The sequence below is a fragment of the Carassius carassius genome, chromosome 36, assembly GCF_963082965.1.
Source record: "Carassius carassius chromosome 36, fCarCar2.1, whole genome shotgun sequence".
NCBI classification, from domain to species: domain Eukaryota; kingdom Metazoa; phylum Chordata; class Actinopteri; order Cypriniformes; family Cyprinidae; genus Carassius; species Carassius carassius.
The window spans coordinates 29,001,939-29,026,475 of record NC_081790.1 but is presented as its reverse complement, the minus strand read 5'-3'; the positions used below and the strand labels follow the sequence as shown (position 1 = coordinate 29,026,475).

At 40.2% G+C, this 24,537-nt stretch overlaps 2 protein-coding genes across 5 annotated transcripts in view; both read left to right on the top strand.

The window, feature by feature from the left end:
- Positions 1 to 289: 289 nt before the first annotated feature.
- Positions 290 to 19,722, top strand: LOC132116820 (leukocyte cell-derived chemotaxin-2-like). 2 transcript variants are annotated; one of them, XM_059525685.1, is made up of 5 exons: positions 290 to 350; positions 4,273 to 4,545; positions 4,634 to 4,724; positions 19,085 to 19,230; positions 19,448 to 19,722. In XM_059525685.1, exons 1-5 carry the CDS (start codon positions 308 to 310, stop codon positions 19,558 to 19,560), a joined length of 666 nt encoding a protein of 221 aa, XP_059381668.1. In that variant the 5' UTR covers positions 290 to 307; the 3' UTR covers positions 19,561 to 19,722. The 2 variants fall into 2 exon arrangements, with proteins under 2 accessions (XP_059381668.1, XP_059381667.1); XM_059525684.1 differs by having other exon boundaries at positions 19,394 to 19,722.
- Positions 19,723 to 20,483: 761 nt separating this feature from the next.
- The window catches only part of LOC132117547 (SH3 and PX domain-containing protein 2B-like), a 35,997-nt gene continuing 31,943 nt past the window's right edge, over positions 20,484 to 24,537 (top strand). For all 3 annotated transcript variants that reach the window (XM_059526903.1, XM_059526902.1, XM_059526901.1), the window contains exon 1: positions 20,484 to 20,646. In XM_059526903.1, the coding sequence (XP_059382886.1) occupies positions 20,575 to 20,646 (72 nt within the window). In that variant the 5' untranslated portion in view covers positions 20,484 to 20,574. The remainder of the gene's footprint in view (positions 20,647 to 24,537) is intronic.

The window sequence follows — 24,537 nt, the reverse complement described above, 5'->3', positions numbered from 1 at the left end:
ATATAAGTTAAAATGTCTCCCTCATATTTCAGTTTCTTTTCTAAAAGTGGTTCTCTCATATGAAGCAAAAGGAAATGTCTTTCCAGGCCAATATCAACACTGGCAAGGAGAGACTCGTCTTGTGACAGAAGCCGATGTTTGCCTCTGCTGACACAGGGCTCGTTCTGTTCTGCTCTGAGTTCTACACTATAGGGTAAGCACTACTTTAAGACTAAACTCTGTGTTCATTTGTAAATATTCCATAGAAATGCTGATGGTCATATTCACTATAACTATTCCTGTTTTCTTCGACGTTTGAACTCAAAAGATGCTGCTAAAGTTGTCCTTGACTTTACTTTTCCTGGCATGTTGTAAGTAGACAGACTCTCGAGGCATCTGCAGTTGAATTGTAATTTAGAAACTACAGAGTTTGGCTTACTAACAGTTTACAATTCAAATTTTATTTATTTATTTAGTTTTATTTTAATTTTTTTTTTTTACTTTTCAAATGCCTTTTATATATTGAATAGAAATTTTATGATTGATACTTCCAATGCAAATATTTCCACCTATCAGAAGAGTGCAATTTACACTGACGACTTACAAAAAAATGCACTTTTTATTCAAACGGTCAGAGGGTGGAAAACTGGCATGCATGCATACTAAATAATGCTATATACTCAATAATAAAACACATTTCAGACTGATGATATGAAAATAAATATCATGATTGTCATGATTTTTTAAAAAGCTTACAGAATTCATCTGACATGCCTGTACTGTATGTTCATTGTAACATTGTATTTCGTGAAAATAGGGCCCAATGTACTCTGTGATTTTCTGTATTGATTTTTCCCACATGCTTTAGTTGAATCTTGATTGCACATTGCATTGTGTTGTGTTTCAGAATTAATGCACAATGTTTAGCCAGAAGTAACCAGTGCCTTTTCCATTTTTCTACATATATTTGTCTTGAAGTGTAGTGCAAAGTGTTTAAATAAATGATGAAACATATTTTAACTGAAGCCAACTTTAGAGTCCTAAATGACCAAAAAGAGGACTATAATGACCCAACAGCATATATAGCAAAGCACTCTGTGATGTATATGTGTTCGCACCGATTTATTCTTGTAAGTGGACATGTTTTATTGGTATCAAATGAATCTAAAGTCTGACTGAGGAAGTAATGCAGCAATAATGCTGTAATTAATGAGTCTTTCCACTTACTGACTTTTTATAATTACACACATGCTGTTGAACAAGACTAAGAATAGATGTGTGTTATGGATCATTAGACAAAAGATTATTGCAATTTGTCATTAACATTTTTCAAATACAAACCTCTTGTAAAGAACATTTTTACGATGGATTGCAGAAATATATTCTAAGCAAGCTGGTCATTGGTTAGTCAGTCATATGTTATTCCAAATCTTCATAACTTTTTTCTTCAATGAGGTACAAAAGAAGGTCATTTGAATAATGTCTATGCTGTACTTTTCTATACAATAAAAGCATAAAGGTCCAAAACAAACAAGACACACTATTCAAATGAGATTTCAGAGTTGTTTAGGAAGGGGAGAAGGCTACAAAAGGCTTATAAAACATCTTGTTTTCTTTTACCAGAAAAGAAAGTCTGAGATGGCATGACTATTATGCAGATTTCCTTTAAAATGTTAGAAAAAATTGCTCTCTCAGAGGCGCTAATACAAAGCAAAGCTCATTTCAGTCTGAAAAAACTGCCAGAACACAGTGTGGCTTTGAATGCCAAGTTTACAGACTGCCAAATCATTTTTTTTCACACCCGGAGAAAAGAAATTAACGACTAATCTGCCACAAGGCAATCAAAGTTCGACTCAAATTATAGCTCTATATTTTTATATTAAGTTATGTTTACAGATTATATTGAATCTTACAGAAATGTGATTTAAGATTTATAACCATGCATTTATTGTACTTTATAAAACCGACAGTTTCAGTCCTGAATGCTGACTAGTCAATATAGTCAAAGTGATAGTATATGCTTTTCAAAAATAATTTATACAACACTCACAATCCTGAAAGCAGTGTCAGCAGTCAGAGAAGTCACTGTTACTATGGAAACAAAAACTACAGCAAAAGAGTTCAGCAGTGATCGCCCACTTAAGCATTTGCGAAATAACTGGTTCCTACAGCAGGGGTTTTCAAACCATTCCTGCAGGATGGACAGCATTGTACATTAACCTCCAAAACTGCAATATTTGCACTGATATTCACATAAATGTATTTTTTACACTTACTGTAAAAAAACCTACATTGTATTGTATTTTATTTTAAACTTAAAATCATTAACTTAAAATCAGTATTTTCGTTAAACACACACACACTTTTCACTAAAATTTAAAAGGCACTGGTAACTTCTGCCTTAACATTGTGCATAAATGCTGAAACACAACACAATGCAATGTGCAATCAAGATTCAGCTAAAGCATAGGTGAAAAATCAATACAGAAAATCACAGAGTACATTGGGCCCTATTTTTATGAACTCTTCTAGTTTATAATTTATTTTAATGTTAAATCTTGTGTGCTCATTCTTTAGTCTACCAGGGGGTGGGATGGGTTCTACATTTGCTCAGTTGCTTTTTGTTTTGTGCTGTTGTTCACAAAAGAAAATTCAATAAACAGTTGTTAACAAAAAAATCTTGTGTGCTCAGCAACATTAAAAAGGCATGGACATCCACGGAGAGCTACAGCGTTGAATGATCAGAAATCCTCTCCATTTAAAAAAAAAAAACGTCCCTAGGTTACGTATGCAACCATGGGTGCTCGAGGGAACGAGACACTGCGTTGAAATGTTATGGGAATGCATTCAGCGTGACCACACTCTGAATCATGTGTGTAATTAGTCCATGGAGTGGCACGACATTACGGCGACCAGCATGCACGGTGGAGACAGCGGCAGCTACTGTTAAAAGAAGGAAGCGCTCGCAGGGATGCTGGAAGTATGGCAATGAGACGCAGCATCTTCAGGAACCCAAGCTGTGTCAAAATGCTATGTGAATGAGAATGCCCACACTGCCTGACTTACAAATCCCCTGCCTAGTGTGGAAGAGTACAGCTAAGGTGAGAGAACAAAGGAGCCAGGAGTGGCATGGATATTGAGGTCATAAAACCTCATAAAAATGATTGACGTGGACCAGCCCGTGACGTTACAGATGTCGAGCATGGAGACCCTCGACAGAAAGGCCTTGGAGGCTGCCATGCCCCTAGTAGAGTGAACCTTGACCCCTAAGGTGGGGGGGGGGGGTCTGCTGAGGGTCTGCTTAGTAGCAGATAGACCCCTCTTAGAAGCTGGTCTGACTTCCTCAACTGGGCTGCTCTGGGAACGTATGCATCCAGTACTCGCACTGGACACATACAGTTAAGCTTTTGCTGGTCTGGGGTGCTGAAAGGGTGAAGGGGTAGAAGGCCTGCAGTACGGGCCGTGGGACGAAGGAGGACACATTAGGCACGCACCCCAGTCTGGGTTACAGGAAGGCTTTGGACATACCAGGTGCAAAGTCCAAGTAAGGAAGGGGTCACCTAGAGGGCCCTTAAGTCACTGACTCTCTTTAGGGAAGAGATGGCTAAGAGGAAAACAGTCTTGTCTGTCAGATCTCAATCTGAAACCTTTTTGAGGGGCTTGAAGAGGGGTTTGCAGAGAGCCTCCAGAACCATGGCCAGGTCCCACGGAGGGATTCGAGAACGTACTGGAGGCATCAGGTTCCACTTCAATGCATAGAGTTTCCTTGTTGAGAGATCTCTGGACTAGAGGATGGTCTCATCAACCTCAATTGAGAGACTGTATGGCTTTTAGTGGCACTGGGTTACTGGTTTTTAGTGATGAAGCAGCCGGATTAATTCTGAAGTGTGTAGGGATATACTGTCTGCCCAGGTTCAGTCAAAGGCAAAGCAAAACTGATCGACGGCGCTTTATAGTACAAATGGACAATGGCTAAAGCAACCCAGGAGTTTTTGATGGCCAAGTCAGTCTCCTGATTTCAATCCAAACAAGCATGCATTTTACTTGCTGAAGACAAAATAAATGCAGAAAGACCCATAAATGCATAATAACTGATGTCAACTGCAATAAAGTCTATTTTGATGACTTAAGGCAGTTGTTGCCTGCAAAGGATTCTCAACAGAATATAAAAAACTTCATTTATGATTATATGTATTTGTCCAATTACATTTTACCTCCTGAAAATGGTTGGACTGTGTATAAAAGTATTACTTCCTTTGTTATTAAAGAATGTATCCTTTATGCTTCTTGCAGTGTTTCTCGTGGGTATTTGCTTTGAAAATGACAAGAAAACTATAAAAAGAAAAGTTCAGGAGGAGGAAATGAAAATCACCCAGCCTGATAAGAGACTTACTGCGATTGCAAAAGGCAGAGAGATCATAAACTGGTCAAGAGGAGATAGGCCAAGAAACGACATGGGCTGCACCAGCTTTGGAGGTATCTGTCAAAGTAATATCTACATCTGTCAGGGCCGATACCTGAAGGATAAATGTCGGGGAGAGAAATCATGCCAGTGTTGTACGCCAGGTCTGATTTAGCACTTTCTGACTAGATGCAATGTTCATAGGTTCCTATTAACTAAATGAGACAGACTAACTCCTGTTGCCTTTTTCAGCTGCAGCGTGGAGTGCTCTGTGTGCTGGAAGTCATCATAACAGAGTGAGAGCTTGTGATAGCTTTGGCTGTGGTGGCTTTAATTCCAGGAGGTATTTCAGAAACAGCTTTTTTCCTGATACATCATCCATTACATCTAAAAAAATTAATGAATAAATAAAAAAACTGAAATACCAGGAATTACAAAGCATATCTTGGGATAACTGGTGACTTTGAACTTATTTTATTACATAGCAATCGTTTAAGTAATGAGGTATGAGAAGTTGTGGGATATTTTAAAAATTAATCACAACTAAAGGTTGTTAGTACATGCCAAGGATATTCATAACACAAATTTAAGTGCATTGTTGCTTTTATAAAACAATCTCTACTTATTGTCATGATTCTGCCTTCATGTCCTGATTTTTCTCTAGTCTTGATGCAGGATCATGACAGGCCCGTGTTTTGTGTACAAGCACATGGCCTTGTCTTTGGGCCATGTGCTTGTGTTGTCTCGTTTCCTTGCCCCGCCCCCCTTGTTACCCTAGTTTTGTCATTATTGATTTACCTGTGCCACCTGTTATGTCATTATTAGTCCTCCTATTTATTTCCCCTTGTGTTTGCTGTCCTGTGCCGGTTCATTGTTAATGTGAGAGCTGTCTGTGAGTAAGTCTGTTGAAAGTCTTGTCTAAGTAGTAGTTTGATCCTGTTTCTGTTATAGTCTAGTTTGTCAAGTGTTAGTCTAGTTTAGTCCTCTTTCGTCTGTCTAGCCCTTGTTTTGCCCCCTTGTGGGTTTTGTTTTCCCTGTTTTCTGTCACCAATAAACCTTGTGTGTCCTGCATTCTGTCTGCGTTGGGTTCTACCTCCACCCTCATAACACTTATTTCAAAATATATAATTATAGAGTTTTGGTCCTGTAAACATTTAGGTAACACTTTATTTTAAGGTGGCCTTATTACACGTTACATGTACTTACTATTATACCAATTAATTATGCTTATTTGCATGCAAGTAACCCTAAGCCAAACCCCTAATCTTAAAGGTCCCATTTTTCGTGCTTTTTTGAAGCTTTGATTGTGTTTACAGTGTGCAATATAACATGTGTTCATGTTTCGCGTGTAAAAAAACACTGTATTTTTCACACAATTCACCTATCTGTATACCGCTGTTTTCACTGTTATAAAAACGGGCTGATGACTTCCTTGTTCTATAAAGTCCCTCCTTCAGAAATACATAAGTTCTGATTGTGCCAGTGGTTCCTGTGTTTTTTGCACAGCCCTAACATCTAGTTAACAAAGCTAAACAGCGTTGCCCTTTGTGTAATAAGTTACAGAAACTGTTAAACGCGCCAACTTAAATAATAAAATACACTTACTGGTTGTGGTCCATAAACAATGCCTTCTCCAGACAAAGAGGGAACTGCTCCATCTTTCAAGAATAATCTTTGAGCGAATCCGGCATTAAACTGATTGAGATTGTGGAAGCTCGCTGTCCTCAGCAAAATGTGTGGCACATAGTTTTACATGTGGATTATAATTTTCGGGAACCGAGTTAAACATAAATTGTAACCATTAATCTCCAAATACAGCATCCCTGGGAAGCCCAAACAAACGTGATTGAACTCTGAGATGAAAATAACAGCGTTTTGATGACATGGCGACAAACACAACTCTACCTCTTCTCCGTCAGAGTGCAACAAGGCCACGCCCCCTTTTTGTGTATTCCTGTGGGCGGAGGTTAGTCAAAAAACTGTTTTAGTGACGTCATTACTGCAGGAACTAGAGGGATGTAGTCCAAACGGGTCATTTTTTGTAGGCGAATTCTGTTAAATAAAATATCTCACTTGGCATTGAACTTTGAGCTTTAGATTTTTACAGATATTATTTATACTCTAACAACATTACACACTAACTAAAGTTTAAAACATGGGATCACGAAGAACGGGGCCTTTAACACTAACAATGAAGTAAGTACATGTAGTTAATTAATTCCACTTTCTACGACCACATTGCTAAATCTTTCCGGTCTTGCAGATTTGCTTTATTCAACATCAAGAAGAGGCCCTTTCTTTGTTCAAGCTCTGGTTCTGTCCAGGCTGGACTATTGAAATGCTCTCTTGGCAGGTCTTCCAACCAGTTCTATCAAAACTTTACAATTAATCCAGAATGTGGCAGCAAGGTTAATTTTTAATGAGACAAACAGAATGCACGTCACACCTGTTTATTAATTTCCACTGGTTACAAAAAGCTGCTTTCATACAACTCAAGGTATTAATGTTTTCTTACAAAACCACCACTGGCTCCTCGCCACTTTACCTAAATTCATGTGCCTCTTGAAGCTTGTGTTCTGCAAGTGCACGTCACTTTGTTCATACCAAAGAGGCAAAAAATCTCTTTGACGGACTTTTAAAATAAATGTTCCCTCCAGGTGGAATGACCTTTACACTAGCTCCTCTAATCTTTTTGTATTCTATGGGTTTTCCTCTTGTCTATTATACAATAAAAAAAACAATAGCTGTAACATGAAGTCAGACTCGATACACAGGTGGTTAGAATCAAACAGACAGTTTTATATGGATGGAGTTGACCAAAGGGCTGGTGAGTATTGCAGACTTAGAATCTTTAACGAACTTGATACTGACAGTTATTTTCTGGATTACCAGAAATTGACCAGTTGGATGGAGACTGTGAGGATCGGGATGTTTCCAGGAGCTGGTGCACCAGAGCTGGATGCTAGTAAGTAGACGGACGACACACACACAGGAACCACAGGAAATCAAGGAGTCATGGATCAACAGGTAAGTAATATTGCATAGATTTGAGTCCTTTTCCACTTGGGAGACCAGACAATGCGGCTGTGTGAACTGTGTGTCTTTATAATGCTGTGTTGTTGATTGATGAATGACAGTCAGGTGTGCGTGATTAGAATTTGAGTGATTGTGAACCCTGATAGGTGACAGAGCCTGACGTGTCCGTGACATAACCACCCTCTCCACAGCCCACTCCTGAAGGCCGAAGATACCAACGTTGTGGTGAGCGACCCCTACTGCATGGAGCTGGGTCATAAGGATGGACAGCATGGGATCATGTCAACAGATTGGGGTCGAGGATATCGTCCCCTGGAACCCCTGATTTTTCCTCAGGGCTGTACTCTTCCCAGTCTACAAGGTACTCCAATCTGCCACCCTGACATTGGGAACTTAGAATCTCCCTTACAGAATAAGTTGTTCCGTCTTTCAGCACCAACGGTAGAGGGGGTTCTTATGTAGTGCCAGGCTCTGTGAAAACAGGTAGGTGATGAGTTTTAAGCAGAGAAACATGGAATGTGGGATAAATTGTATTGTGATGGAAGCTTGAGTTCATTCATGACGGGACTGATTTGCCGAATGATGGGACTCAGCTTCTTACAGCGGAAGCACAACCGGATGTCCCGCATAGAGACCAAGCCGCAACCTCCTGGTCACTCTCATGAAGCCCACATGGAAGTGACTTAGACTGCAATTCTTCGACTGACTGCTAGAAGCTAGCTGCAAAAGGGAGACAATCCCATAGACTCCCCATGTTAAAATATCCAACTTTACAGCAGAGAGAAAAATAATAATAATAATAAACACACGTTTACAGCCTGGTTAAAAAAAAAATAATTTTGCCCTTCATGACAATTGTGAGGGGGTGAGTTTTTTTAGAACTAATCAGCTTAAAGTTCTGCATAATTAAGGTGAAGGCACTTGAATGACAGGTGGATTGATGCTGCTGTCACTGCTGTCTTTCTGCCTATTTTTGGCTTCAAAAATGCTCTTCGGAAACCTATGGTGACATCACGGACAGTACGTCCATGTTTTCATACAGTCTATGGTGGAGAGCCATACCTCTTGTCCTGGCTGGAAGGTGGGAGCAAGGACTCTCCGGACATGGTGTCTTACTGCCTGCTGTAGATGTTGAATCCCAGACTCTCACTCTCCTGGAACCAATGGGTGATGGAGGGAACCTCTGAGGGTTCCCCAAACCAAGGGAACGGAGCTGGCTGATAGCCGAGTGAGATTTGTGGAGGGTTGCCAGAGGGAGTTCTGTTAGTACTTGGCCCAGGCAAGGAACCAGTTCCAGGAGTTCTGATGACCATGGCAGAAGGTATCTGCCTATCTCCTGGAACTTTCGTTCTGTTTGTCTATTACTCTGTGGGTTATATCTTAAAGAAAGGTTGATGGTCACACCTACGAGTGAAAATAAAACTCCATACACATGAGCTAAACTGTGGACCTCTATAAGATACAATCTCTTCTGGAATGCCAAAATTACGGAAGACATGATTAAACAGTACCTCTGCAGTTGCCATTGATGTTGAAAGTCTCAGAGGAATTAGACGGCAGGCCTTTGAAAATATGTCAACAGTAACCAGGATGCAAGAGTTATCATCAGATACAGGGAGGTCCATGACGAAATCGAGGTGTTTTAGACATTGCACAATCCCGGCATTCTCTCACATACCTTTGGATGTCATTTGCCATTCCAGGACACTAGAAGCAATCTTTCAGCAGTGAGAGGGTTTGATTGGTTCCAGGATGACCAGTGCCCAGGAAGGTGTACACTAAGTGGTGTATGTTGACTGTGGGGAACATAGATGTGACTTGGGGGACATCTCAGTAGAGCAGGATCGGAGACACTGGATGCTGAGATTGTCATCGTCTAGGGTCCATTGGATCGGGCTTACAATGAGCTCAGTGGGGATGTTAATTTCTCGGGTTGTTCGTCTGGAGCATGAAGTCTTAAAAAGGGCATCTGCTTTGGTATTTTTCATCCCAGGACAATAGGAGATGGTAAAATTAAACCGGGTGAAAAAAAAAACACAGCCCATCTGGCTTGTCTGGGGTTTAGTTTCTTTGCCTCACAGAGATATTCAAGATTCTGGTGATACGTATAGACCACAAACGGATGACAAGCTCCTTCAAGCCAGTGCCTCCGTTCCTCCAGGGCGAGCTTTATGGCAAGTAATTCTCTATTCCGATGTCTTTGTATTGCTCTGCCAAGGTTAGTTTCTGGGAGAAGGTGGCAGGTGAATGGACTCTAGGTGGATTCCCCTGCTGCTGTGACAAGACAGCTCCTACTCTGGATGTGGCGGCGTCAACTGCAATGATGCATGGTCTTTTTGGGATGCACCAGGAGTGGAGCCATCATTAAAGCCTCCTGGAGTTGTTTCATGGCTATGGTGGCTTTGGAATTCCAGGACAGATACTTGGGCTTTCCTTTCAGGAGATTTGTTAATGGAGCAGTGATAGAAATGTAGTTCAGGATGAGTCAAAGATAGAAGTTGGAAAAACCTAGGAATTCTTTAATGGTGGCTGGAAGGGGCCCGGTTTTGATTGCTTCCACCTTCCTCTCGTCCATCTTGATGCTGTGAGCACTGATGTCATAACCTAGGAACTGGATGGAAGATTGATGGAAGGAGCATTTCTTAGCCTTGAGATATAATTGATGTTAACGGAGCCATTGGAGGACCTCCGAGACATGCTGGTGACGTTCAGCCTAGTTCTGAGAGTATGCTAGGATATTGATGTAAACCAGCACAAAGCTTTGGAGGTGGTCCTGGAACACCTTATTCATGTAGCCCTGGAATAATGAGGGGGCACTGATGCGATCTTCCACTTGTCCCCCTCACGTATCCAGATTCTGTAGCCTTTTATTGTCATTGCATATAACAACGAAATTTAAATTGCACTTCCCATGGTGGTAACACATAATATAACAAAACTACTGTACATTAATACATAAATACATTATAAGAAAGAACAAACAACATAATAAAATAGCTAAAATATGTCATTAAAATGCTCTAAATGCTCATGAGTTCAGGTATTTTATAGCATTTGGATAAAAACTATTCAAAAGTCTTGAGGTGCGACCCCGGAAAGATCTGTAGCGCCTTCCAGATGGCAACAAAATGAAGAGGCCGTGACCTGGATGGGAACAGTCCTGAATTATATTTTTTGCCCGCTGCATGCATCTGGTGTAATATATGTCCATGAGTGAGGGGAGTTGTGTGTGAATTATATTTTGTGCTGATTTCCTTACTCTGTCCAGCGCTTTTTTGTCAGCAGCGGTACAGCTACTAAACCACACCAGAATATCGTGTGAGATTATACTTTGGACAGAACAGTTGTAAAAGGATAAAAGCAATTTCTGGGAGAGGTTAATTTTGTTGAGTGACCTGAGAAAGTACAGCCGCTGCTGAGCCTTCTTCACAAGGGCTGTAGTGTTGGTTGCCCAGGTGATGTCCTGTGAAATGTATGTCCCAAGGAATTTGAAGTCCTTAACCCTCTCCACAATTTCTCCATTAATGTAGATGGGGCAAGGTCAATCTTTTTCCTGCGGAAGTCTACCACCACCTCTTTGGTCTTAGAGGCGTTGAGAGACAGGTTGTTGGTGGAGCACCAGGCGGAGAGTTTTTGGATTTCATCCCTGTAGGCGGACTCATCATTATTGTGAATAAGTCCAACTACAGTGGTGTCATCTGCAAACTTGATAATAGTATTACTTTCATGAACTGGGGTGCAGTCGTGAGTGTATAAAATGTAGAGTAAGGGGCTCAACACACAACCCTGGGGTGCTCCGGTGCTGAGTGTGAGAACAGATGAAAGTTGCGAGCCCAGACGAACTGACTGGGGACGATCTGTAAGGAAGTCATGAATCCATCTGCAGATGTTTGAGCTGATGCCCAGTCCATGTAGCTTGGACACCAGTCTACCAGGAATGATGCAATTAAACGCAGAACTAAAATCCACAAACAACAGTCTTGCATAGGTGCCAGGATGTTCAAGGTGGGTCAGCACACAGTGCAGGGCTGTGTTGATGGCGTCAGCGGTTGACCTGTTTCCTTTATAGGCAAACTGGTGCTGGTCCAGTGTGGAGGGGAGGGAAGCTTTTATGTGTTTTAGCAACAGTCTTTCAAAGCACTTCATAACAGTGGAAGTGAGGGCCACTGGTCTATAGTCATTGAAACTATTCACTGCTGATTTTTTCGGGATCGGCACAATGATAGCAGATTTAAGGCACTTGGGAATGGAACAGGTAGACAGAGAGAGGTTAAAGATGGAAGTGAATACCCCAGCCAGCTGATCTGCGCAATCCCTCAACACTCTCCCAGGGATCCCGTCGTTTTTTCAGCAGCAACTTGACCTCCCTGTTCATCCATGGTTTATTATTTTGATAACATTTGATCTGTCTTTCAACAGTGACATTATCAATGCAGGTCTTAATGTAGTGCAAAACAGTGCAGGTGTAATCTTCAAGACTCTGCTGTGAGAAAAGTGCTCAGTCCGTGCGCTCAAAACAGTCTTGCAATTGTGGAATAGCACTAGCAGGCCACAGTTTTGTTAGTTTCACAGTGTGCACGGATCTCTTAAACACAGGTCTATATGCTGGTGTGAGAAAAAGGGTCAGATGATCAGACTGCCCTAAATGGGGGTGAGCTGAGACCTTGTATGCCCCTCTGATATTACTATAAACATGATCCAGAGTATTATCACCTCTGGTTGGACATGTTACATACTGATGAAATTTGGGAAGTACAGTAGACAGGTTAGCATGATTTAAATCCCCTGCCACAATAAAGATTCCATCTGGGTGGGTGGATTGCAGTCTATTCATACTAGTTTGCAAGATGTCCATAGCTACATTACCATTAGCGCTAGGTGGAATATAAACAGCCATGATAAAAACAACAGTGAACTCACGCGGCAAATAGAAGGGCCGGCATCTCAGTGTGACAAACTCCACATCTGGTGAGCAGTGTCTTTCAGTCACTGTAGCATCTGTGCTCCAGCTGTTGTTAGAGTAGATGCAGAGCCCCCCTCCTTTGCTCTTTCTGGAGTTGCCGGTTCTGTCGGCCCAGTGCGCTGTATGACCCGCTAGTATAATAGCTTCATCCGGAATCCCAGAGTGCAGCCACGTCTCTGTGATTACTACCAGCGAGCAGTCTTTAGCGTAACTATTTGGCTCGATGATCATCGCCAGCTCATCCATTTTGTTGCATAGCGATCTTGCGTTGGACACAAAAAGGCTGGGCAGCGCGGGCCTGTGTGGTGCCCTCCTTAGCCGGACTCTAATCCCGGCTCTGCGGCCTCGCTTCTGTCGTCGATCTCTGCGCCGCCTCCTGCGTCTATCTCCTGGGGTAATAATCACCTTGCTCCCTGCTGGTCGCGCAATCTCCGGTGGTAAATATTCAAAGTTGTAAGTTTTGCTTAGAACTAATTCACCATACAGTGTCCCAATCTTTAAAAGTTCCTGTCGATTAAATGTCCGGGTGTTTGTAGCCACGGACGTAAACAAAACAAACAAACACAACAACATAGGGAAGAGCAAAGCCGCTGCAGTTTCCTGCGCCGCCATCTTGGTGAGGTTATAAGCGCTCCGGAGGTCCAACTTGGTGAAGATCTTGGCTTCCTGAAGCTAATCCAGAGCAGATGGGACGAAAGGAAGGGGATATTTGTACTTGACAGTGATCTTATTACGTGACCGGTAATCAATACAAGGCCTTAACCTTCCGTCCAAAACTGGAAGCAGCAAGGGACATGGATGCATAGGCGTCGATTTCGGGGGGGACGGGGGGGACGCGTCCCCCCCAGATTTCGTCGTGAGTCATTTTGTACCCACCACTTTTTTTCTTTTTTTTTGAAAACCTCGAGTTCAATTTAGCCGTTCTGCTGCTGCGCTGGCTACACGCTTTTCTGTTCATTAAAACTGCAACAACTGTAACATTATTATCTCTATATTACTATCGCGCTTCTTTGTTTTAAAGAATGTTTTTCAAATGAGTTGACAGCAGGGGCGTTGCTAGGGTCTTGATACATTGGGGGCTTAGCCCAGACCCCCCCACCCCCAGTTTGGTAACTTGGAAGCGTTGAGCATTAAACACTTCTTTTACAGCATTCAGGTGCATTTTTTGTAGCATTTTAAATGATAGGTAAAAAGATAGAATGCTTTATTTGTAGAACTGTAACAGCTATTCACTGAAACACAAATAAATAATACATGAATATTAAAAAAATGAATATAAAACTATATATATACTGTGTATATAGATATTTATCTTTCTATATTTATCTATATCTATTTATCTATCTACACACACACACACACACACACATAAATCACTCCAACAGTCTGCTTGTATAAGTCTGGAAAAGGAACTATAGACAGTGCAGGTCCAGTAAAGAGGCCATTCAACAGACAGTAAACACAGGCACTCTGTATAGGTGTCATAAACATAAAAATCACTCGCGCCTGACGCGCTATTCGCGTCCGGTGTGAACGCACCATAGTCACCTGACTTAAAGTTCAATGATATGAATGAAACAATGAATGAGTTTTTGTTAATTCTCCATTTTCACTGTATGTTTCATTAAAAAAACGGCAGCAAAACAGCGATTAAAAGCCGTTTAGCTCGCGTCTCGCGAGATGAGAAAAGTGACATCGGTTGCTATAGGTAGCCTATCAGACAGAAAAGTTGATGCTTGCGATGTTAGGATTTCCTAACCTGAAATAAAAAGAATGAAGCAAGATATGATTCCTAAAGTTATTTAGTATCTGCTTCGGTAATACCAATTGGGGAAAATCCTATCTTAGACTCTTTCTGTAATACGGCCCCTGGTATTCTAGCTAGCTATCCATCTGAGGGGAATAACGTTAATTTACACATTGTGTTTCAATCGCCAAATCAGATGTATAGGCTACTTCATCTACATTCTTCACGAGAAACGGATTATGGCACACAAAATGGATTAGTTATAGGCGAAATAGTAAGGTCCCACGTACTTTATATATACAGTACATGTTGTTCTGCATTAATACCACAGTAAGTACAGGGCTATGTACGTTAGACCAGGGTTTGCTAAAGAGCCTTCACCGACCTGAGCTTAATGATGAGGGAACAGCGCCAGTAGATAACTCTTCTTGCCTCCTTATTTTACTTTTTAAAAAGTGTCTAATGTCCATAGCTACCACCAGAAGCCACAAACAACAATGATAGTAAAGCCCAAAGCTCTTTCTCCTCAGGCGCGCACTCTAAGCTGTAACCATAGTAACTTTGATCTGCTTGAACACATTTTAATCGTCTTTAATACATGATTGATTCCGAAGGATAGATTAAAAGACCCGGTCATTTTTTAAAATAAATACAAATTATTAAAAAAAAAATAATAATTATCAATAAATTAAATTTTTTTGAGATCCGGGGCTATAAAAAAAACGACGCGCCTGGTTGACAGTTTGGAATGGACAGTGAACGAGCGGGAACGAGGCTACCTAGTCTTTGCTGGGATTGGCCAGAATTTCTGGCGAATGTATCATAGACGAGCAAGTCATTTAGCCTTCATACAATATCACAAGGTTGCATCCTAGTGCCATGGACTATAACATATCAAAGTGATAACCTATTGAACAAATGGATGTTGTTGTACACACAGCATGGGTCTGCAGACCATTGACACAAAGGTAAGACGCGATAACTTATGTTTATTAAGATTTGCTGGTATTATGGCTAGGTCTTGTGCATTTGCACACAAGGGATCGGCTGTTTTAATTCTTCTCTTGCAATTAATGTTACGTTAGACTTCCTTAGCCACCAACTTAATTAGCTAGTTACGGTTTGCGTTCATACAGCAAGTATTGGGGGATTGTTGAGTAGTCAGTATCTTGTTTAATTATTGCTTGAATCTATTGCTGAATTCTGGAATAGTTGTGATGATGATGATGATGATGATGAGGAATGGATCAAGTTTTAGTCAAAATGCCTGATGTAGATTGGATGGATGCATGTTGTTGTGAATTGAGAGCAGTCAGATCATGGTGTGATAGTCAATAGTGTTCATCTGTGCTACACGTATTTTTGCTTTTTCAATCTTGATAAAATTTGTAGTGCTTAAGTTGTGTTGTGTGTAGATATGGTAAATTGTACTGGGAATTAAATCAAATTATTACATGGCTTGGTTGAATTCCACTGTAGAATGAAGTCTGTTATTTCTTGATAATAACACCGTTGCCATGAAAAACAGAGCGTTGCTATGGACGCGGCAGGATTCTAATCGTAGAGACGGAACTATTTTCTTTAGCGGAAGCAATACAATCGTGTTTAAATCAATAAACTCTTTTTTAAATCAATATTTTGTGTCAAATTATTGATTTATTTGGTGGGTAGCCATGTAATAAGCGGGATAATGTAGAGCGAGGCCCGATTTTGGGTTAGATTTTTTCCCCGTTTTCAGTGGTTATAACAAAGCAACATGAAAGAGAAATTTGGTAATCATTGTTTAGGTACATTAAACCACGTCATGGCCATGTCATATTGTCAACATGCTACTTATATGATGATATGAAGCAGATTAGTGGGTCATATATCATATGTCTAATGCTTTGTACGGCTTTCTTCTTCATAAAACGAGTCGGACATCATCACATTTTTGTATACATTTTTATTTATTTACATTAATAAGATACAGGACGTCTTTCAAAACATGACCTGCGCGAAAGAGAAAAAAAAATGCATCATTGTACCCAGCACTTCTGAAAATGCACTTCTGAATGCGTCTCTGTCCCCACCACATTTCAAACCAAACTGACGCCCATGCATGGATGATCAGATGTATCCTTATTGTAGAGCCTCAGAAAATGTACTCCTCCATGGCCTTCTGTTCAGGGATGGAAAGGGAGTAGATTTTACCTTTTGGGCACTGTTTCATCAGGAAGAAGGTCGATGGCAGTCCCATGGTATGTGAGGTGATAATTGGGAGGCTTGTGTCGGACATAGACTGAAACACAAGGAAGAGAGGTTGCAATCTGAGTAGTACAGGTTAGAGGTTTAATATTGAGTGAAGGGGTAGAAACCACACTCACCATGGGTCATGCCCTTAATACATGTCCATCTTTGCCACAATATAAGCATAATCCCTGGGTCAGCCAGTGTCAACGTTCATTAGACAAGAAATTCTGGCTAGAGTTGGCAGGTTTCTGGCACAAATGTTCCTCCATACAGCCCTGAATCCGATTGGCAACACGGATGGAAAGTTTAAGGAAAGGCTTTACTCCCATAGTGTTGAGGACTATGAATGACTCCACCCATTGTAAGGCTCGACCAGTTTAACAGGGTTAGAACATATGCAATTTTAGCTCTTTCTATGGGGAAGCGATGTGGTTGCATCTCTAATACAAGCAAATACTGCATGAGAAAGTCATTGCATTCTTCTGCTGATCAAGAGTAGGGCACCAGATTGACCATGGGACTGGCTTGGTAGATCAAGGATGAAGAATAAAAACTGGGTGCAGGATCTGATGCCAGGTGCCAGGTCCTGGAATGGATCAGAGTGTATTTGATTCATGTTGGTTGGTCTGGCCTTCTGTAATGGGAAGTCAGACTCAATACACAGGTGGTTAGAATCAAACAGACAGGTTTATTATTATGGCTGGAGATGACCAAAGGACTATTGAGTATTGCAGACTTAGAATCTTTAACAGACTTGAGGATACTGACAATTATTTTCTGGAAGACCAGGGCGGATTGAGACAGTGAGAATCGGGATGTTTCCAGGAGCTGGTGTAACAGAACTGGATGCTAGTAAGTATACGGAGGACACACACACAGGAACACACGAGGGAACCACAGGAGATTAAGGAGTCATGGATCAACAGGTAAGTAATATCGCATAGGTTTGAGTTCTTTTCCACTTGGGAGACCAGACAATGTGGCTATGTGTCTTTATAGTGCTGTGTGGGTCATTGATGAATGACAGTGAGGTGTGCATGATTAGAATTCCGGTGATTGTGAATGCTGATAGGTGACAGAGCCTGGCGTGTCCGTGACACTAGCTTGCTCTATTCTTTTTTTTATCTGTTTACTTTTCATTTATTATATAATTATAATAATAATAATAAAACTTAGCTACATGTACTGCATAAAGCTTAATGAGACTTGTTATAACATTTGCATATCATTGTTCTTTTGTTGATTTTGATTGCTTACATTATCTTGCTTTGTAAGTCACTTTGGATAAAAGCGCCTGCTAAATGACTAAATAATAAATACTTGGCAGTGCTTCCTCCACCTTCACTAGCTTTACATGTATAGATCTGCTATGGGGTGATCATGTATGCTATGGGGGTTATTCATACAGTGCCCTCCATAAGTATTGGAACAGTAAATACAAAATTGTTCTGTTGTTTTTGGAGCCTGTAAATATGATTAAAAGATGATTATGAGACAAAACTACAAAATGTCACATTTTATTATTTGGTGATTCAACACATATGTTTTACCAGCTAAGGAGATCAGCACTTTTGGAGTTTCATCTCCCTACCTGATGTGAGCATAAGTATTGAAACAGTTGCCTCACAGGTTTTTCTAAGTGTTCAGCTGTTTCCTGTTGCAATTTTTCTTCAGATCTTAAAAGCAGGGAATGTGCTTCTGCATTCTCAGTCTTGCATTCTATGATGACACATACAAACCAGGATGAAGACGAGGAAGCTGACTCTGAAAAAAAGAAAGCAATTTGGATGCTAAAAGAAAAGAGGAAGTCAATTAGAAATATAAGAAAAACAAAGGGCATGGAGAAATCAAGAGTTTGGAAACTACTGGCGACATCAGCAACCAATGACGACCTGTCTGTAAAATCACCAACAACCTCCAGAAAGCTGGGGTGATGCTCTGTCAATCTACAGTCCGCAGGAGAATTTGACACAGAATTACAGAAGCTACACAGCTTGGTGGAGTTGGTGTCATGGCATGAGAGTTCAGTCAAGGACTTTATCAGGGCAAAGAAATGTGAATTCTTAGACTGCCCAAATCAATCTCCAGATTTAAATCCGATTGAACATTTATTTCACCAACAACAGTTGGATCTGCAACTAAATATTAGCTTTTAATATTTTACATCTGCCTTAAATTCAACTGTTCCTATACTTATGCTAACATCAAATAGTGGGATGAACTCTAATAGTGCTGTCCTTTCAATTGGTAAAACATGTAGACCTAATAATAAAATGTGACATTCTGTAGATTTGTCGCATATTGACCTTTTAATCATATTTGCAAACTTTTGGTTACCAATATTTTTCAAAGTATCTTTTGTGTTCCAAAGAATAAAGAAGATCATGCATAAATGATGATTTGTGATTTTTGGGTGAACTATCCCATTTATTGTTAACAGGACACTTAAGTGGTAGCTATATTCACAATCTCTTAACACAGTCTCTTACTGTAGATCTAATTGCTCAAAAGAGATTTTTGTTTTGCAACAATTATGTATAAAGTCAAAGTGCAGGGAAAACTATAAGTAACCATTCATAATTTAATTTCCATGAAAAGTGTAAACACTGTGCTCCTGTGAAGCTATCAAAACATTTCTCTGTTTGTTCAAGCATTTTCCAGAACAGTAACTTTCTCTTGCTTCACTTTTGCTTTTTGAGCCGCATTATTTATCTTGTGTCCTCAGTGATGACAGGATTCACAAGGGAATCGACATTGTGTGCGGTGATTATGGCATCGTCAATGCTCCTTTTTCGGGGAACCTGGGTGGTCCTGTTGGGAGAGCAGTGGGAGACTCCGTTCAGTATGATGGTGTCAAACTCTTTAACAAAGGTATATGATACTGTCCTTGTCAATAAAATAACTATGCATCAAGGAACATATTTCATTGCATTACATATTTAATGACTTGACACATGCATTTTAAACTAGTATTAAACATGACATAAATATTTCTTTGTCTTTGACCAATAGTTATTTATTTATCTTTCCTCAGTGCACTGTGTGAAGATCTTCAACATCCGTCCATATGTTTACTTTGGCTCTGTAGTTCAGGGAGAGGCCATGGGTTACCTGTTACCCCTACAGGAGCATTTCTCTGGCATCACCTCACACCTGGAGCTTCAGATGTGTGATGGCTCTGATCCCTCGCCCTTCATATGAGACGTGTTTATGCATATAATCAGGGTTTAAATCGGTGCATTCAATCAGTTAAACCAATTCTTAATGCTTTCATTAGGACTTATAGTGCATGGCATTAAAACATCATTTATATAACATTACAAACTGACTGTTTTTACAAGCAATAAAATAATATATACCATGTGTAATACTTTCATGAATTATTTATTTCATGAAAATACAGTACCACAAGATGGCAGCATGAATTTACAGAGCAATTGGGAAATAACTATAAAATATTGTTTTTTATTGCATTGCTTGTTAATTTGTTGTAGATATAAATATTTATAGGGTCTACCTTTATAGTCAGCACCAAAAATATGTATGCATTTGACTGTGAATAAATAATATATATATATATAAATTATAGCAACCTGTGTTGGATGTTTACAAAATGAACAAATATATAAATAAACAAAGCCGAAAAAATTTGCAGATTTTTTCCGTGAGCTCTATTCAAACAGTGAAAACTGCATTTGTGTCAAAGCTCGTGACTGCGTTTCCCCTTTAAGTTTTCCCACTGGGTTGGTCTTGGATGAACGAAATGACGAATCGTACTATGGCTAAGGGTTAACTAGTGAATATTAATATAGTCTTCTGGCGTTCCCAGTAATCGTCTAGTCACGTAGCCTAATTAATATTCATAAGATAATCATTCACCATATCTGGAATAATCTATTCGGCAGCTTGCAAACGCCCACTTACCAATGTCTACCTTTGAGCCAATCATATACGGTTTCTCGGCGAACGTTGCAGTACGTATTTAATATTCATGAGTCACGCGTTCCCATAGTAGTATGTGCGACTGCGTTGGGTTTTAATTAAGTTAAAGTCGGTGAGCTGGGATAGGCTGGGAGTTATCTCGGTCCAGACTGCAGGAAATCCGACGTGGACTATAAACGCGAATGAGCAGAAGTCGACGCGGAAAACCTGATCAGATTTTGTGCCGTGGGACTGAACGCTACACTGTATCTAAAAGTCTGAGATTGTTGCAACATGCCACGGCGGACCGTACAAGAAGTAACTGTTCAAGACGTGCAAAAGAGAAGAAACCCCAACAAACACTATGTAAGTGGACGTCTGTAAAGATCTTTACTGATCTTTTCCTAACGTTCTTCCTCCTAATGAAAGTGTTTAGTGAAGTATCTTTGAGATTGTTCGGTTGGTTTGTGTGAACAAAGGCTGGAGATGCGATCAGGAGGATCGAGTTACACACCAGCACGAAACACCAAAATAGCTGCTACTTCATAAGTATTTCTATTCAGCTATGATACAACTGAAGCGTCAGATAAAGTCTGCAGACAGCAGCGGGTTAGAAGTCATCTATACTGTAGTATCATGGAGTCAATCCAGGTGTTTTCACATCTGCATCAATGTAACAAAGACAGTGAAGTCCATTAGTAGCTTACACACACACACACACACACACACACACACACACACACACACACACACACACACACACACAAACAAACAAGCATATTTGTTTAAGTGCGGGTTTTTTTTTGGTCAGTTTTGAGAGTGGGCGAGTGTTTACTAACTGCTGTACAAACTTATTCTGAGGACTGTGTTGATCTGCTGAGACTCCTCCGTGTTTCTCAGGGCCTTTTGTCCTGTTCACCACACCCTTAAAGTTTTAACACCCTTAAAACACCCGTGAGCCCACTCTGCAGCACTCTGAGGTTATTCTTCACCGGTCTGGGATCTTAAATTGCTTTGTTTTTTTCCAGCCCAACAAATCCAAAGTTTTGTGTATTTTATTAAATTATTTTGCAAATCAGAATAATAAAAGTTGTTTGAAACTTTAGAAGGTTTTCTAGACCTGCTTTTTAGTTATCGTTATGTACTGTACGTTCTTATGCTTTGTAGAAACCAGTTCATTGATATGAGCATTAAACAGAAATGTAAAGAGAATTATCTTCTGAGATGAAGTGATGCACTGTATTTCCAGGCAGATATTGATGGTTGATTAACAGCTTGTTTCAGCTCATGTGATTACCAGTAATTGTGTTTTAACACTTTTAACTGGAGCAGATTATTACCACATTAAATGTAAATATAAACCACTTTTTTGACACAAAATAGACATCATTTGTTTACATCATTAATTTAATAGAGTGTCTAACTAAAATCTTATATTATAATATCTTATTTATAATCTTATATATATAACTAAAAGAATAGTTTAGAGATGATATTAAGAACATTTAGAGGGAAATCAGCTTGGCGTTCAAATTATATTTAAGTGTATGTATTTATTTATAAATGTATTTTTTATTTATTTCATTATTTTTAAATGCCATTTATTTATTTAAAAATAATAATAGTGAAAATAAGAATAATAGTGTTTAAAACACTATGGTGCAATTTAGGATTTCTTTTTGATGAACAGTGCTTGATTGCAGAAACTCTTTGGATGTTATGCAAGGTGTGATTCATGAAAAAATAAACGCACACACAAAAATCAATTTGAATAAGAATGCCATCACTGAAATTTTAATGTCCATATTTAGAAATACCGTTAAATGAAAAGTAAAAATACAGAAAATAACTGAATTAACTGAAATACTTTTTTTTTTTTACTTATTGACTATATTGATATAAATTACAGGCCCCATGAAGCATTAAGCTTTTTGAACATATTTGAAACCGTTTCAAACATTTAAAATAGTTAAATAAAGCAGCACATGGCAGATAGAGTGCAAACCAGTGAAGTAAACAAACTGATTTAAAGATCTTTATGTAAACTGACTGAAGAGGTATTTGAATGAGGTAGTTAGCAGACCAGTGCTGCACAAAGTGTCTGGTGCAGGTCACAGTTTGTTAGTGGGAGGGGGGAGTGGAGAGAGACACCAGCAATCTTCTCAGCTGCTCTCACTATTCGTAGTGAACGCTGAAAATAAAACCTATAAGAAAGGATAACATGTAAATCTTTTTTGGTGTCATGAAAGAATGATGGGAATGACAACATTTCTCTAACTATAGATAATCTCATCTCATGCTGAGGACAGTCATGGCTAGCATCTGTTGACCTGCACTTTATTACTACATTAGACCTAAAATGATCAAATAATATCATTCCACTTGGAAGAATCTGAAATGCATGCTTTAGTATGTCGGTTGGAAAACTGACATCAGCATCTACTGTCAGAAATGGGAAATGCATGCAGTCTGAGCAGAAGTAAGGCTGGAAAATCCCCCTGAAAATCACACCAGCATGAATGCATCTGACTGTCATTTTTATCCACAGTGAATTACAGTACATTCCAGTTATGCTTAATTTTATAATTTTGCCAGCATCTGTGTTCCTTGGAATCAAACCCATGACCTTGATTTGTTCGTGGCTCGTTGAGCCCCAGGAACAGAAGCTGGTATGACGTCCACATCATGAGCTTATTTTAGTTGTAATACTGCTTCTGTGTTTTGTTACTGGATTTCCAGTTAGTATGCATCAGTCAGCTTTAAATAATAAAGACACAAATTTACATTGTTCAGCTTTCTGTGTGCATTGCTGTCACTTTTGTGATCCAGGTTTCAGAGAGTCATTGTAAACATTATTATCCTGAACTAGTGTTTCTCTGAGAGAATACATTGTAATAAGTACTTGAAACATTACTAATAGCCTGCGGCACACACTCTATAAAACACTGGGTTGAGTCATACTGATCAATACACAACCCTGGATTTGAGATGTGTGGGAAATCAACATTATGTTCTTAGAGAACGTAAAGTATTGCTGTATTTGTCAAACAAGCAGGTGAATGCTGAAGACCGGCCCTTTCTCCTACGAACAAAATCCTCCCTTCCCCCTGTACTACAGACGGAGGAGAAAAAAATCAGACTTGTAAACAACCTAATGTCAGAATCGTCTCAACATTTGAACCGTTTAAGGACAGTTAAACAAGAACTCTTAGCCCTGCCTGTTAGAGCTGTTAAATATGAAGCTGATCTAAGGCAACCACTATTATGTTTATTCATATTTAGGGTGAAAAAAAAATGTAGTAATCGAAATAAAACCCAAATTGCATTATGACTGTGCAACAGCTGCAATTTTGATCAAATAAACACAAGTGCAGAGTTTCAGAGAGTTGTGACATGAGCAGTTCGGTTCTTAGTAAAACTGTTCTCAGTTTGGGGCATGTTAACATGAATGCAGCATGTGCCAGTTACTTCCCATATTTAGAATAGTTTGGAAAGGTTTTTATCAACGAGAAGCTTTAGGCGACCTGCAGTTTTTTGTCAAAATTAGTTTAGTGGTTCAGTGTTTGAAAATAAAATGTAAATGTAAAAATATAGATCTCCATAGTCTTCGGCAAGAAGTAGGCGGGAACCGGCGGACAATCAAAAATGAAACTTTAATTACAAAATAAACACAAAACAGCGCACCAGCCCCTCACGGACAACTGATGCGCACAAAATAAAACCAAAACACAACTAAAAGCACAGGCCTGGTCCTCTCTCGTCCTTCACTGTCATCGCTCCAGTTTTATATCCTTCCATCTCCTTCGTGGGCCTCGAGACCGGTGGGTCGAACAGGTGTAGTTCATCTCAAATCACTCCACCGGCCTCGCTCCCACGTCTCTCGGCCCCGCCCCACTCGTCACATACCCCCATCACCCCTCGCAGGCCGGGGGGTACTCCTGAGACTGCGCTCTACTCCCCCCCCCCCTCCCTCCGGGGGGGAACGCTCACGGGGACCTGCGGGAACCTGGGGGTAGGACAGACGAGGCGAGAGAAAAGGAGATGGAGGGAGGAGTGACAGAGACGAGAGAGGGGAGAGAGGAAAAAAAAAAATTCCGGTTCCCAGACGCACTGCTGCTCGGCCCTCCACCAGCTGGGCGATCTTCTCCGCGGTGCCTGGTGGTGGCACTGGACGGCCCTCGGCGGATGGCACGACACTCCTCCGCCGCCCGGTGGACGGTGACGGCTCCTCCGGTTTTGGGCAGCCGGCATGAGTCC

Coding starts and splice junctions, on each gene's coding strand:
- LOC132116820 (XM_059525684.1), top strand. CDS start 308: ATGCTGCTAAAGTTGTCCTTGACTTTACTTTTCCTGGCATGTT. Junction 351..4,272: donor TTTACTTTTCCTGGCATGTT/GTAAGTAGACAG, acceptor TGCTTCTTGCAG/TGTTTCTCGTGGGTATTTGC. Junction 19,231..19,393: donor TGTCAAACTCTTTAACAAAG/GTATATGATACT, acceptor ATCTTTCCTCAG/TGCACTGTGTGAAGATCTTC.